Below are 14,773 nucleotides of genomic sequence, written 5' to 3'. Positions count from 1 at the left end.
AAAATTGAGGAGTTTTGATATTTTGCCATCATACATCCAAAGTACATGATGTGTTAAGCCCACTAGCCAATTTTGAACCAATTTGGAGCTCAAAATCTCAAATTTCCTTTATATCTACTGTTTCAGAGACCTAAAACCAAAATCTGGTACCATTTTCACCCTATGCATCCAAATGAGCCCGTATTTCACTTAGAGCATGTATTTGGTATATACTTCAAGCCTATGAAGCCAAGTTTGCAAAAAGTTGAAAATTTTTCTCAGCTATAAATAATCGCGATTATTTATTTTGGTTGCAAATATTTGTTTTGACTTTACAGTTTTGTTCCTTGCATGTTTTTATGCATCTATGCTTGTTCAGAAATTGATTTGAAGCTAATTGGACCAAAATTATCAGCATTTCAGCCTAAAGGACATTTCAGAGAAAATTCCGACAAATCTGCATCTACTAACTTTGCACTCTATTCAGTGAACAGGAGCCATGTAAGCAGCAGAGAACGCTAAGAAGAAGCCCAACCAAAAGGAAAAGCTACAGGAACTGCCCGCATATCTATTAGACCCAGATTCGGTCAATGCAACCAAGGCAGCATACCTCTCCAGAGAAGAGCTAGAAGAGCATCACACTACAGTCTTCACCGACAGATTTAAAAGTGAAGAGGGACATCAAGTGGAGTTGCAACTCTTACCGAAGGAAGTCTATGATGTAGCCGCAAAGCCAGAGATTAAAGAGGCTAACCGCAGGCTGGGACTCAGGGATTTCTACGAACAGGAGTCTTGCAGAGTGGATTTTTAGAAAGCTTACGAGCTTTTATCCACCATTAAACAAGATGGAACCACACAGATATCTGACACTCAAGGAAACAAGGTCGAAGTGGTCATCACTAAAGATATAGTGGCAGAGGCCCTCAGACTGCCTACGGAAGGAATGACCATGAGAGCAAGAGACAACATCAGGAACCTTTACCAAAGAGATAGCCGCGGCTACATTTGCCGATTTAATTCACAAACAAGTGGAAGAACCAGCTCGCTTGTACCACCAGCACTTCCATTTTTTGGCAAAAAGGCCACCAAGGTACACTATGCCAAATCACGCAGTTGCCACCACATTCACTCAAATTCTTAAGTCGACAACCAGGCAACCAGTGAACCACGCCCAGTACGTCCTGACCACTTTGAAGGGCACCAAGAAAGAAGGCAAAATCACTTACTTGGGTGCGCCAGAGATCTTGACCAGGATAGCATACCATGCTATTGGTATGGTTGACAATTTACCACCTTCTCCTGACCAAAACACCTGGATATTGGCAGCACAACCCTCTCTAAGAGCTATAAGGTCAGGAAAGAGAAATTATAAATTCGATGAAGAATCAGCTGCTGACAGTTTGCCAAAAAGTCACAACAACGAGAGCTCTGACGAGGAAAAGAGAGCTCGTAGAGAAGAAATAAAAAGAAAGGTTGTGGCCGCCCACCAAGAAGAGCTAGCCCAAAAACGAGCACGCTTTGAAAGAGAGAAACGGGCCTACCAGCACAGTAGACAAGCACAAGGGAAGGACCCAGAGAAATGGGTGCCTATTGGACTTAAAGGCCCACGGACGAAGCATCATACGAGAAAAGAGGCTGAAGATCCGACACAGCGTTTGGAAAAAATGTACCAAGAAGCCAAAGCCCTCAAGTTAAAGCAAGCAAAAGAAGCGGCAAGGAAAGCCAAAGAGGCGGAGGAACAAAGACAAGCCAAGGAGACGGCTAGAGAAGAAGCACAAGAGCAAAGTTACGAGTCTCCAAGACCCACCTCACCGCCTACAGAACAACAGGACCATCCCATGCCAAGCCCACCACCATCACCTGAGAAAGAGAAAAACCAATGAATCTGAGTCCAACAAAGAAACAAGATCTACACAAGAGGCTAACCAGCACTAGAAGCAGAAAGAGAAAGAAGCAGAGCCTGAACAAGAGGAAGCTGCCGAAGCTACTCAAAAGCCTAAAGAGAAAAAGGCAAGTGAATCTGCACAAGAGACTGATAAAGAAGTAGAGCCAGAAAAAGAGGCTACCACTGCACAAGAGAAAGAACACGAGCCAGAGAAGGAAGTAAGCCCGTCACCAGAAGAGACAACAAGATCTGAGCCATCATCCTCTACTTCCACTCAGCCAGAAACCGTCGAGTCAACAATGCCTCAGGATGACAAAGAAAAAGCCCAACCCTCTACCTCCACACAAGAAGAACTAGCAGCTACGAGCAGTAGAAAGACACATATGAGGCTACAGGCACATCTCAGCTGGCAAGACAAGAGGATTGGCAGTCAAATGACAAGGTAATAGTACAAGTAAATGAATATGCAAGGCAAATGCAAAACATGACGGAGAGACTCCATTCAGCAGCACTTAGCTGCAGTAACAAGGCTAAAGAGCTTGAGATGGTGATTGACACTCTCCAAGGAGAGTTAGAAGACAGGATGACTGTCCTCGCCGATCTTCAGAGGCAAGTGTTGGAGATGAAGGTAGAAGCTAAATAGCATCAGCTAGCTAGAGACAGACAACATAAGGAAATGGAGGAGTTAGGTGATCTCCTCACCAAATTATCCGATGCTGCAAAGTAAAAGACGAGCAACTGACTGAAGTTACGAATGAACTTCTTACTACATCCCAGTCAGCTCAAAAAAATCAAGTGCAATTGGATGTTGCAAATGCCTCTTTACAGTCTTCTGAACAGCGAATCAATGATCACGCAATCTTCTTACGGCAAATAAGAGAAAATCCAGCCGTGGCCTCAATCAAAGGGACTGATGAAGTGTACAAGGCACTAGAAAAGAAGAACAAGGACCTAGAGTTAGAATTAAATTTGGAGCAATCACAACGCAGGGACCTTGCATTGATGTGGGTTCAGAGAGAAGAAGAGCTCCGAAAGGAAATAGCAGAGCTCAAGAGAGTTAACCAACTCCTCAGAGATGGAAAGCCAGAAACGTAGGATGAGGCAGACACTTCAGAGCCACCACAGATAGACATACCCTTGATCTCATTTGCTGAGTTTGAAACACAATCCACAACAGAGCCGAGTGGTGAAGAGAATTTTCAAATTAACATCACAGATGCAGACACAATGCCAATGGTCCAACTTTCAAAAGCTGAAGAAGACGCACTGAAAGAGAAGATCACCCAAGAGGTGGATGAGCAGTGGAAAGCCGCAATGGATTGGGAGTTGAGAGTTTCTACACTCTGTCAATGTCACTCAACTCACTCCCAATTAGATCAATGCTCAATGGCATCAGCAATCCCTGTCGTACCCTCTCATCAAAGTGGAATTACTACAGGTAAAAGAGAGGATGTACAAAGACATGCAAGAAGATGGCGCAGATAAAGACCACCCCAAGTGGAGGTTAAGCTGGCTGAACAAGAATCCAAGATATCTGATTCTGTTCACAAGAGCACCTGCAGCCCTGCAAAGAGATCCCACATTTTGTCATGTACCAGAGTAAGGACATGGCAAGAGCATGAAGCACTGACAAAGAAGAGGCCAACTTGGCTTAACTACCCAAGACTACCAGCTCTAGAGAGAGGACAAGCTACAGAGGAATACATGGTGAAAACCCTAATGGGATCCATGTCTTTCTTCAAGAGTCTACAAGATCTCTCCTGCACCATGTTATATAAAATCTGCAGAATGTTGCTCACATGTATCCAAGTTTTTAATGAGCGTGAGCAAGCAAGAGCCCCATGGATGTCATTTTTAGAAGGTAACAAAGGCTTATGCTATGATATGAGTGGGTAACCTTCAGAAGAAGTCCTTTACGGCTTCTACGCCAGATGTATGTTTTTACCATCAAGCAATATGTTGGCATTTGAGGAAGCTTTCTACACTGGATTCTTTACCTGGCGAAGGAAGATATTTGCGCCAGTGATCAACAACCTTACATCCATATTTGTAGGCTACTCAACAGTGGAGCTGAAGAATAAAGTGACCATGCAATTTTTGCAAGTGCCAGACAAAGAAAGAAAAACCAGATACCAGAAGGCACTGGATGCGCTTAAAGACCGCCTCGCCAACCGTCAACCTGAAGACTATTTCAGCCATAAAGCTGTGTCAAGGGACGACACAGCCGAGGAGGGGGGGAATGATAGTAGCAAGCTAACATGGACACCATTTTTCGGAGTTCTCTTTGTAAAACATTTATTATTTTGATAAATTGGGAATATTATAACTCCTATTTTCTCGGATAAACTCAACCCAGCTTTGGTAGAACTCAAGATTATTAGTTTTGACCACCCAAAAACCTTGGCCAAGGTATAAAAGCCAATTTTTGTAAATTTTTAAGAAGTTTCTGGATAAGAAATACACAGCGTGAATTAACGGCGCTCACTCCTCTCCTTCTCGCGCTTCCTACTCCCTCCCCGGTTGTCACACTGCAGTCACGTTTGTTGCATTGCAACCGCAGGTAAGAGCTCTACGCATTGACGTAAACACATCACATTTTTTCGTAGCTTTTGGCGTCGCCAACCTGCGACCTAATTTCGTCATAACTAGGAATTTACACTTTTAAATCGCAAACTAAACATAGTCGGGGTATTGGGGCATCATTGCTAAGCATTTAGATGCATTTTGGGTCGAAAACGATTAGGTCAAAAATCCACTGTTGTTAATCGCGATTTTGGAACTTGACCTAAAGTGGGATTTGAGACCATAAGCATGTGTGCTTAGGTCCTATAAACTTATCCTAGAAGTTTTGTTACGTTTGGATGTCATCTGATGCTGTAACGGATGTGGTTTGTTTGCCGATGAGCGATTGGCTTTTGGTGATTTCAGTCACTTGAGTGTAGCTTGAGTTAGACGCGAGTTGTTAGTTGTTTTCTGAGAGATTGACAACCTCTTGTAGCCTCTATGAACTAGTCGAGTGAGCTTCGTCCCATGGTTTGACAAATTAATCGTGGTTTTCACTAATACTACAATACAATAGGATGGTGAGGTTAGACATGCGTCCCACTGTGTGTGTGTGTGTGTGTGTGTGTGTGTGTGAGAGAGAGAGAGAGAGAGAGAGAGAGAGAGAGAGAGAGAGAGAGTTAAAAAAAAGGCTTGCAAGAGAGAGAGAGAGGGAGGCTAGACACCACATGCCATAGGGTCTTAATGACCCCAGGGCGATGGAATCGACGGTGGTGGTTGAAGCGCACGAATCTTGAGGCACGGGAATGGCATAGAAAAAGTCAATGATCGATCACAGCTGGGATTTGAACCCACCACCTTGCGGATGAAAGTTCGGTGAGCTAACCACACGGATGTAGATGGAAGCCCGCTAGCTATCTAACCATACAAATGTGTATGGTTTGTTATAACCATTGTGAATTCACAATATCATAAAATTAGTTCATGTTTACTCCTCCCATGTCCTTGTTTGCTTTTCAACATTTGATGTCTACACGTGTCTCTATTTTTGTGCTTGGGTTTCTCCGCCATTGATCCCACCGCTCTAGCTTCATTTACTACCCTGTGGCATATAATGCTAAGAGAGAGGGAGGGAGATACCGTTATTGCTCAAGGGTTCACAATCTTTGATTGGGCTACGTTGGTGGGTAAACTAAGGGCTCAATATAAATTATGATATTTGAGAGAGAGTTTATGTTTAATGATTCAGGTGCATCGTGGTCCTTGTGTAAGAGTGTGCATGAGAGGGAAGGAGGAAAAGAGTGAGATTTTAATAAGATGAATGTTTGCACTCAAGGGCTCCAAATGTTTGATTGAGGTGTGCTCACTAGGGGAAAAATTACTAGAGAGAGTGAGAGAAAGAGGGGAAGAGCGGAAAGGGAGGGGAGAGAGAGAGAGAGAGAGAGAGAGAGAGAGAGAGAGAAGTGAGAAAATCTTCAAGTCTCAAGGGTTGACCGAGAGAGAATCATGTTTGGAATTTGCTCGCCCGATTAAAAAAGCGCTCCTTCAAAAACGTTTACCAAAAATATACATTTGTCGATGCCTACACTTCGACTCTAGTTAATATTAACCAAGTCATCAAGTTCGACCCTAACACAATTGAGAAGGTTCATTGCGACAGTCGTACCAACCAAGGCATCCTTGTCTTCAAGACTAAAAAGGCGTGCATCGCACTTCTACAACAAGCATGACTCCTCAAGGACACTAAAGTCTGGATTAGTGATGTCTTTACACATGTTCAACTCAAAGTCAAGAAACAAGAGCTTCAAAGGCACAAGAAGCAAGAGCTTCAAAAGGTACAATAAGCATGAGCAACAAGCAAATGGGTCGTCTACCTAGGTAGTGGCAAGGCTATCATCAAGGAGTTTCAGGTTACAAAAACCCCCAAGCCACCTTCTTTCCCTCTCTAGAGTGACATATGTCACACTGTTGTTGTATCCATATTTAGTTATGTTCTCCATGTACTCTTTTAGAAAGAGCCCTTCCATGTATGTTCCATTGGTTCCATAGGTCATATTTGACGTCCGAGGACGATAATGAAATCTATCTTTATATCTAACTCTCTCCCATAGAGTATGCATAAGGCCCAATCTATTATTGAAGATACGTTTAGAAAGGGTAGTATTTTTCACACCCAACACAAAAGTGAGAATGATAAACACTAAACATAAGTTTGTGAAAATGATAACACTCAACACAAAAGTGTGAATGATAAACACTAAACATACAATTTGTGAAAATGTTTATCCTTGTCATTGAGAAGCTACTTGTCAACAAGGTTGTAGAAGGCCTGGACAATGTTCTGATGCCGATCTGTTAAATTACTTTTGAGTGGAAAGCTTGGACATGGCCCATGAGTAGCCGATTCTATAAACCCCATACCAAGGGCATTTACCAAGTGTTAATACATGAGGCTGATTGGTTCGCCCCTTTAAACAAGCAGTGGAAGAAGCAATGGTCAGAGGCTTGATGGATAGACGTCACGAAGAACATTTGGAATCCATGGTGGCCTCAATTTATGAAGATATTTATGTGGAAGGTACTTTGAGGGGCCCTACCGACCAACGTCAAGATTCAAGCACGTGGTATCGGGCCCGATAGATGTTCAGGGTGTATACTGGCTAGTGAAGACGTCGTCCACCTTTTCATAGAATGCCCTGCTATTAGAGGCCTTGCATGAAAGATGTGTAAATGGATACAAAGAACGTGGAAGATAGGGTTTTTCAAGAAGGATCTATGCCTTTGTGGCAAACGTTTCGAAGTTCTGCACTTATAATATGTACTCAAATTACAGATACTGTTTCTTTAATAATATCTGGAAGGCCAAGAATTGTCGTGTCTTTGATAGCGACCTCTGTGGCTAGCTTCTCGAGGATTGTACAAGAAATATATGTGGTAAGTAAAAGGCATAACTCAGATGATTGGCTTAGGGCGACCCTCGCCATTCGATCAAGCCCTGCTTTGTAAAGGATTGGGATGTTCGCAATAGTACGCTACTAGGTACTTTTGACTAAGCTTGGATGTAACCCTGTGTCCCTCAAGGCTTGGCTTGAGCTTGAGGCTGATTTGTATATTTCTCGGTGACATTATAATACAATCACTCACAATTGTGTGTTTCGTAAAAAAGAAAAAAAAAGTTTATCAATAACCTTGTGTGCTAGTGCATGGACAAGAGGTTGCAACAATACTTTTTAATCCCAAAAACATGTGCACAAAGGCCATCCAACATCCGATTTTCATTTTGGTTGAGCATGTCGATTGACAACATTGTGCAATCTCTTTCTCAATGAGCGACCGACGTTCAAGAAGGCTAATGACGTAGGGTCGGTCCTCCCATTGCACTTTGGGATGAGCCACACGTTAGCATCTCCCCTCTCACTCACACACATGCAAGATGGGCATGCCTACGCACACGTCACACATCTAATCCACTAGATTAAGAGAGGATCTGCACGGTTCCACCCCGCCACCCATCAACAACTTTGTCCGTTCGATCAACTATAGCCAACATGAACTGACAGATTGTCGAGATGGATGGGGATAGAAGACGTGTTTTCTAACTCTGCCAATTTTGGCAAAGTTGAGACTCATGGGATCGTTTGTTGGCACTACCTTTCGACAAAAAGGGGGGGGGGCAAATGTGAGAGATTTTCAGCCCGTGTTCAACGGAGCACCCTTTCAATTTTTGGAAGATATGCTCTCTTTAATCTATAGTTTCTCTTTTTCTTCGTTTCCCTCTCTTATTCTCTCTCTCTCTCTCTCTCTCTTTCTTTCTTCAGGCCTAGTGAAAGGCAATGCCAACGTTTGTCTCCAGACGCCTTGTTGATGATAGCGGGCTGGGGTTCTACCCCAGCTCGTGGGGATCAGCCCCCTTAAAAGGTGTACACCGTGCCAACAAAGTTCAAAGTAGGAGTTGAATCTTGAGAAGCTGATATTGAAAGGACCGAGCACCGAAGATGGGGGGGATTTAAAAGCTTCTCGGGCCTCGGCCATACTTTTGGTCCAAGTTTAGCAGCATCGTGCTCGCCATTCTGGCCTTGGCTGTTTGAAGTTTGAAAGTTTGCAGCAGCCCATTCACCGACACTTCCTCAAGCTCGTAGGCTATGGCGGAGCTCTAATTGAGCCCGTTCGTCTGCATCTCTTGATCATAGCAGACGCCGATTCCGATTTGCCTATCGGAAGGAGCGCTGACGAAGAGTGCATTTCCTCGTCGTCCGAGGTGAGGCACCATAGCCTTGCTCACGAAGCCATCATTTTCTGCCCTTTTACGCTTTCAGAAGCTGTTTATGCTAGGTCACAGCTGGTTTGGGAGCTGGCTTAATCATTGCATTGGCATCTCTAGCGTACTCTGAGCATTTTGGGAACCCTAGGTTATGGACAAAACAGGCTTGTGGTTAACAAGACATCAGACATCCCTTTTCGTGATGGCAGCTTTTGCCCTTTTGTCAAACCGTTTTTGGATATTGTGACGTATGAAGAGCCATGTTCCATTGCGCATTTCTGTCAACTCGATCCTTCAAACTTCAAAGCTCCGGTTAGACTTATTAATGTCGTTTCGGCTCGTCCTCACTCAGACAAAGCCAGCACAGGCAGCACTTACCTGCGTCATTCTTTTGAGCTTTCGAGTTCTAACTTCTTTCTTCTCGCTTGTGTGGTTTACTGTGCACTTCTCTCTCTCATCACCGACAAAACTTTTGCCAACCTCCAATCACTGATTTCCTACTTTAATTAATCTCGTTCACGGATAATCTTTGAAGTTCCTTTCCCTTTCTGCTCAAATGTCCCACATCTAGTTGTCGTTACCGATGAAACCTCTCCTAGCTTAGCAGCCTTCCTCTTCTCTGTATATTCTCAAGGTTCTTCCCCTACTTCAGGTATGATTTTATGTTTTCGAAAGCGAGATTTAGTCCGATCACCCTTAAGTTTGTTGCTTGTTCTGCCATCTTCGCCCCGTCTTTGAAGCCCCCAAATCATACTATTTCTTATTAGAATCGTGATGCTCTTTACGGTTTGCGCCTGTATTTGCTTGGCCCTCTTTGATTAAATTCCTTCCTACATTCTTTGAGCGGTGTAAACAGACAGACAGACTAATCAGCCTTTCCTGACTTTTTCAAGCCTCATAATGACTCGTGCACCAGCTTTATGCTTGCTTGAGCATCTGCATCTCTGCAGAACACAGCCGCTTGATAAGATCTTTTTCACGTTATTTCCCTGCTTATCGGGAAGGGGGCCAGGGTGGCATGGATGCAGAGATTTATTGTGGTTCGATTTTCTTCTGTATGCAGCTTCAAGGTCCCTGGTGTGCATGCAGAGGAGGTTCACCTACTTCAAAATTATAGGTAAAGTTCAAGACCTGACTTGTGTCATCAGGGCTCTGATGTTGCATGCTTGTGAGTTTTTATGGTGTGGCATTTCATATTGAAACAGACACTAGTTGATTTGGCTTGCTGTCTGAAGATTGTAAGTGCTAGAGAGACATTTTGCTCTTTCATCAAGTAGAGCTATGGGGCTATTTTTTGGCCTCTTTGTGGGTTTTACCTTGGGCTTGGCATTCGTGGCTGGTTGGAAGCATGTCATGGCAAGCAGGAGTAAACATCGTATTTTGAAGGTTTGTTTTGTTGCCCATAGCACTGAACTTTGTATGTCTTTCCGAGTTTCTCAGATTGTGCAGCTAACTTCCACATTGTTTCCCAGGCTGCGTGTTTCTCTCTCCTAGGACAAATGAACCAAGATGATGTAAAGAGGCTTTGCGATAGCAATTATCCACCATGGTTGTCATTTCCAACCTTTGAAAGGGTAAGACTTGATTCTTGTTTGTCCTAGTGTAAGCTTGGGGCATGATTTTGGTTAGTCTCGAGTTGAAATTTTTGTATATGCTAGATCCGCACAAAGCCCGGATAAATATCAAGACTTGCTGTTCATAATGTGGATTCGACATGCCTTTGGTTTACAAGAGATTTCACTCTCTCTATACTTCATTGGAGAAAATGCTAAGAAGTGATGTTACACTTGCACCTTAAATTTTCGATCTACCATTGTGGAAATTTGAGGAGATGGAACTGCTGAGCATTTGTATGTGGAGATAATTTCAAAAGAATCAACCTTTGATAAGGTCATGGAGGGGTTTATATGTCATCTCATATCTATATGTAGTCTCTTTGGGCTTGCATGATTGGATTCTCGGCATTCATGGATCCACATGCCAGTTGGAGATCTTCTTGATTGCTTTCTTTTGCTTTCAATGTAATGCTTTCTTAATAGTTATATGGGTTGTGATAGCTTCTATTTTCTCATGTGAATAATTATGTTTTAGAGCATGCAATTTGGACTTAAGAGACATCACCTTAGAAGAGTCTAGCTTAAATGACACTTAGGAATCATTGAAACAATGTCAAGCCTTAACCAATAATCAGAGTCCAGTGTAGTGTCTAGATTTGTGAAAATAGTTCTGGATTATCTAAAGAACCTATGATGATTAGTTTTGCCTAGATATACAGAGTTTTGATAGGAGAATCATTGGAGGGCCGCTTGTAGGGGGTTTTGGGACGTTGTCTCGTGTTAGTCTTTTCTCTCTCTCTCTCTCTCTCTCTCTCTCTCTCTCTCTCTCTCTCTCTCTCTATCACTCCGAGAACCTTTACTCAATATCTTTCTCTCTCTTCCTTTGTTTATTGCACATCTCTCTCATGAAATAAAAGGAAACTTGTATACGTACAGAGCGCTCATCTTGAGCTATCACCATCAACACTTCCGTTGCACCTTTGTTATTAGAGCTCTTTGATAGTGCTTCAGTATCATCCCTTACGAAAAGAACATAAAGAACCATAGAATACTTCTTGCTCGTTTAAGATTTGGCACGTAACCCAATAAAAACTTGGACGTGTCGATCTCTCTAGTGTGTGCTATGAAGAGTGGCAAGTAACTCTTTAAAGAAAGTTTGATTTAGCCTCTCCATAGTTCCTCACTTCCACTCATGGAGAGCGGACCTTGGACGTTGCAAAAAGCCAATTGATGTGAGGAGGGAAAAAGCAACCTTGGTGTGAGCGCAAGGCCGCCAAGGGGTGCACCTGTATAAAGGAGGTGAGCGTAGGTAAGAGACTTGGCAAGAGGCACTGATAGCCGCGCACCTCGAGCGTGCCGCTGATGGCGAGCGACTTTTTTAGAATTGGGTTGACTTCTAGGTTAAGTAGCGTTTTATGCCATCGCAGTACCTTGACTACTTGCGAGATGTAGGCAACATTGGCACGTGTACACCCGTTCCTACGCACATGTCAACTCCTACTTCTAGGTTTAGGATAGCCTAGGAAGTGTTCAGGCAAGTAAAGTGACTTAGTTTTTTTTTTTTTTTTGGTGGTTTTCTTGTGTCCCTTGCTTTTGTAGTTTTGTGAGTGTTTTATCCCCTCTTATAATTCGTGAGTTCAGACTATTCTAAACTTGTGAATATATATATATATATATATATATATATATATATATATATAGATAGAAAGTGTTCTTGCACCCTTGTGAGCCTGTACACAACACTTCTAGGGTTTAGGTCCTAGGACAGCCTGGGAAGTGTTTTGGCACCCTTGTGAGCTTGTACACAGGACCTACTTGTCCATGCACTTTAAAGTAGCTGCACACCCTTTGATTGCACATGCGCATAGCGAGTGTTTGGTAGGTGTAGGCATTGGGGAGTGTTCCCATATATTTGCATTTATACCAAGCCTAGGGAATAGCACTATCACAACCTGCTGATATGTTAATCCAATGGGTTAGGGCTCCTTGAGCCTAACCCTAGCCAACCTGTAGATCCTGGTCGAGGGGCCTAAACCCTAGCAAGAGGAGCAATAAGAGAAGTAGCAGAATAAGAACTTCTCACCAACTTATGAAGTTTGGCCGAGTGGCCTAAATAACAAATGGGTTAGGATTTTTAACCCTGACTCCAAACCAACTAGCCAATTTGCAAATCATTGGCCAAGGGACCTAAAACCTTAAAATAAAGGGCCCATATACTCAGTAAAAAAACTGCGTACTAGCTGATGATGTGGTAGACTGTACCAATCCTTCCGCGCTTTGCACTGAAAGCATGGATTTCCACAATATGCGTTGATTGCTGCTCACGTGGCAGGGCTACATGACCATATGCTTTTGATTTGATGCTTTTTATGTAAACTGCTTTTGGTAGGCCAAGGGCCCTTAAATATGAGCTAAGGGCTCATTCTTTGGCATGCTTCCGCATGGAGATGCAGAGCAGTGTTGCCAGCGCTCTTCTGAGTTGAAGCGATTTAAAGAAATACCAAAAGAGGTATGAATTGCTACTCTGGGTCTATGAAGAGCTCGTAGGAGGTCACGAAGCGTGTGAGAATAGTTAAGGGTAGCCCACGGAGCTTGTGTGCGTCCCTGTGTGGACTAGTCGCACTCAGACAAGCATAGTACGGGCTGTCTGCACAAATTTCAGCATTCCGATTGCATTTAGCAGCAGAATTCAGCCCAAAAGAACTCGTGTGGGTACTCCCTACGCGAGCAGGATAACAGCAAAAGTATTTCCCGCTCAGAAAATCTCAAGTACGAAGTAGAATTAGCCATTTATAACCACAGGTATGAAAATTTCAGTCGCTTGGATTATGAATTCATGTGCTCTTACGCATCAGAGTAGTGACTGGGACAGTAGCAGCGTATGCTGTGTTGAATCTATGCGCTTGTAGTTATCAGAAATTATAAGAAATCTCCTTCTAGGGGGGGGGGGGGAGGGGACCAGCCCATTTTCTGGTCCCTAGTGCTTTGTCAATTTTCTTGCATTATTCTCTCAACTTTGTATTGTGCAGAGTTTCTTTTTTATGAAAAATCGTAAATAAGATCTAAAAGTATACGATCACGCTTCCATTTTTGTGACGGGACAAGCATAAGAGCTCTAGAGCAGTGGAAGGAGCGAGCAAAGAAGGGAATGACAAAGGTGGACTAGTAGCAGATTTCGTGGGGATAGACCCGAAACAAATGGATGTAAGTATGAAGCTCTGTAGAGCGTACGAGATCAAGAAGCCCTTATCTTTTTCGAAGGAGGAGCCAAGGCCAACTTCATTCGATTGAATTGGCAGCCCGATTTGATATCACGCCAAAGGAAATGGGACCACCGGTTGAGGCAGTTCTATCGACACTTGGACAGGATGTTGCCATTTACATCTATCATAGGCAAACTTCGGTTGCATTATCAGGGGTATTTAGGGCACGAGGACTTCTATATCATGCCTTTGGAGGGGTGTGATGTTCTTTTAGGAATCCCTTGGTTCCTGGATAGGTTACAAAGTTCTACTTGTTTCAGTAGAGTCGACGTGCAAAGTGGCTATCATTAGATTAGGATTGCTTTTGGAGATGTATATAAGACTGCGTTCAAGATGTCCATTGGATTGATGAGTATTTGGTGATGCCTTTTGGTCTCACAAATGCTCCTACAACGTTGAATAGGATGATGGACATAATTTTTGAGAGTATACGTCATTTGTGGACACCTTTCTCCACTATATCATCGTATTCTCCAAGCATGGGGCCGAACATTGACACCACTTGTTACAGGTTTTATTGGAACTGAGGCAACATCGGTTGGTGGTGAATGGGAAAAAGAGTGAGTTTTTCTTACCAGAGATTTACGTTTTGGGACACATTGTCTCTATGGAGGGTGTCAAAATGGATCCGGCCAAGGTTGAGACCATCATAGACAAGCCAGATTTGAAGAATGTTCATGAGGTTCACAACTTTTTGGGTTTGCGTTCTTACTATTGGCGGTTCATACGAAAGTTTACGGAGATTGCTTCTCTTTCGCATGCTTTGACAAAGAAAGGGGTTCCTTTCACATAGGGACCATCCGAGATTGCAACCTTCAAGACCCTCTCAAAGAGAAGTTGACGATTCGCCTACTGTTGGTTTTGCCAGACTTGCAAAAGCCATTTGAGGTATACTGTGATGCCTATGGTCGTAGTCTCGGAGCGGTCTTGATGCAGGAAGGCCATATTGTAGCCTATGAGAGCAGAATGTTTTCTAGAGTAGAATGGGTTGCACAGATTTACGAAAAGGAGCTGCTGGCAGTTATCCATGCTCTTACTCAGTGCCAACACTTTTTACTCGGAGACGATTTTATTGTGTTTACCTATCATCAGGACAAGCAGATGCGGTGGACAAACATTTTGTCACAATTTCACTTTCAGATTGTGCATGTTTAGGGACAGAAGAATGTGGTGGCGGATGCCTTGTCTCGTAAGCCTTTGGTTTTGGTTATTTCTGCAGCTCCATCACCACAGCTTTGAGGATATGGTAGATCAGTACGCCACAGATTCGGATTTTATAGACATCTTTGAAGGATTGCATAGTGGGGATGTAACAGACTTGGACACC

At 43.2% G+C, this 14,773-nt stretch overlaps 1 protein-coding gene across 6 annotated transcripts in view; it reads left to right on the top strand.

Moving 5' to 3' along the window:
- The first annotated feature begins 8,353 nt into the window (after positions 1-8,353).
- Positions 8,354-14,773, top strand: part of LOC147431026 (calcium-dependent lipid-binding protein-like) — a 46,293-nt gene continuing 39,873 nt past the window's right edge. The window contains exons 1-4 of one of the 6 annotated variants that reach the window (XM_086493536.1): positions 8,354-8,624; positions 9,691-9,744; positions 9,833-10,013; positions 10,100-10,201. In XM_086493536.1, the coding sequence (XP_086349662.1) occupies positions 9,909-10,013; positions 10,100-10,201 (207 nt within the window). In that variant the 5' untranslated portion in view covers positions 8,354-8,624; positions 9,691-9,744; positions 9,833-9,908. Of the gene's footprint in view, positions 8,625-8,954; positions 9,280-9,690; positions 9,745-9,832; positions 10,014-10,099; positions 10,202-14,773 lie in introns of those variants that run through there. The other 5 variants (XM_086493534.1, XM_086493532.1, XM_086493535.1 and 2 more) reach the window with 5 other exon arrangements.

The sequence above is a fragment of the Adiantum capillus-veneris genome, chromosome 21 (genome assembly GCF_014529385.1).
Source record: "Adiantum capillus-veneris isolate H3 chromosome 21, ASM1452938v2, whole genome shotgun sequence".
Taxonomy (NCBI): Eukaryota; Viridiplantae; Streptophyta; class Polypodiopsida; order Polypodiales; family Pteridaceae; genus Adiantum; species Adiantum capillus-veneris.
Note: the sequence above shows the minus strand (reverse complement) of the source record. Positions and strands in the feature narration are given on the sequence as shown.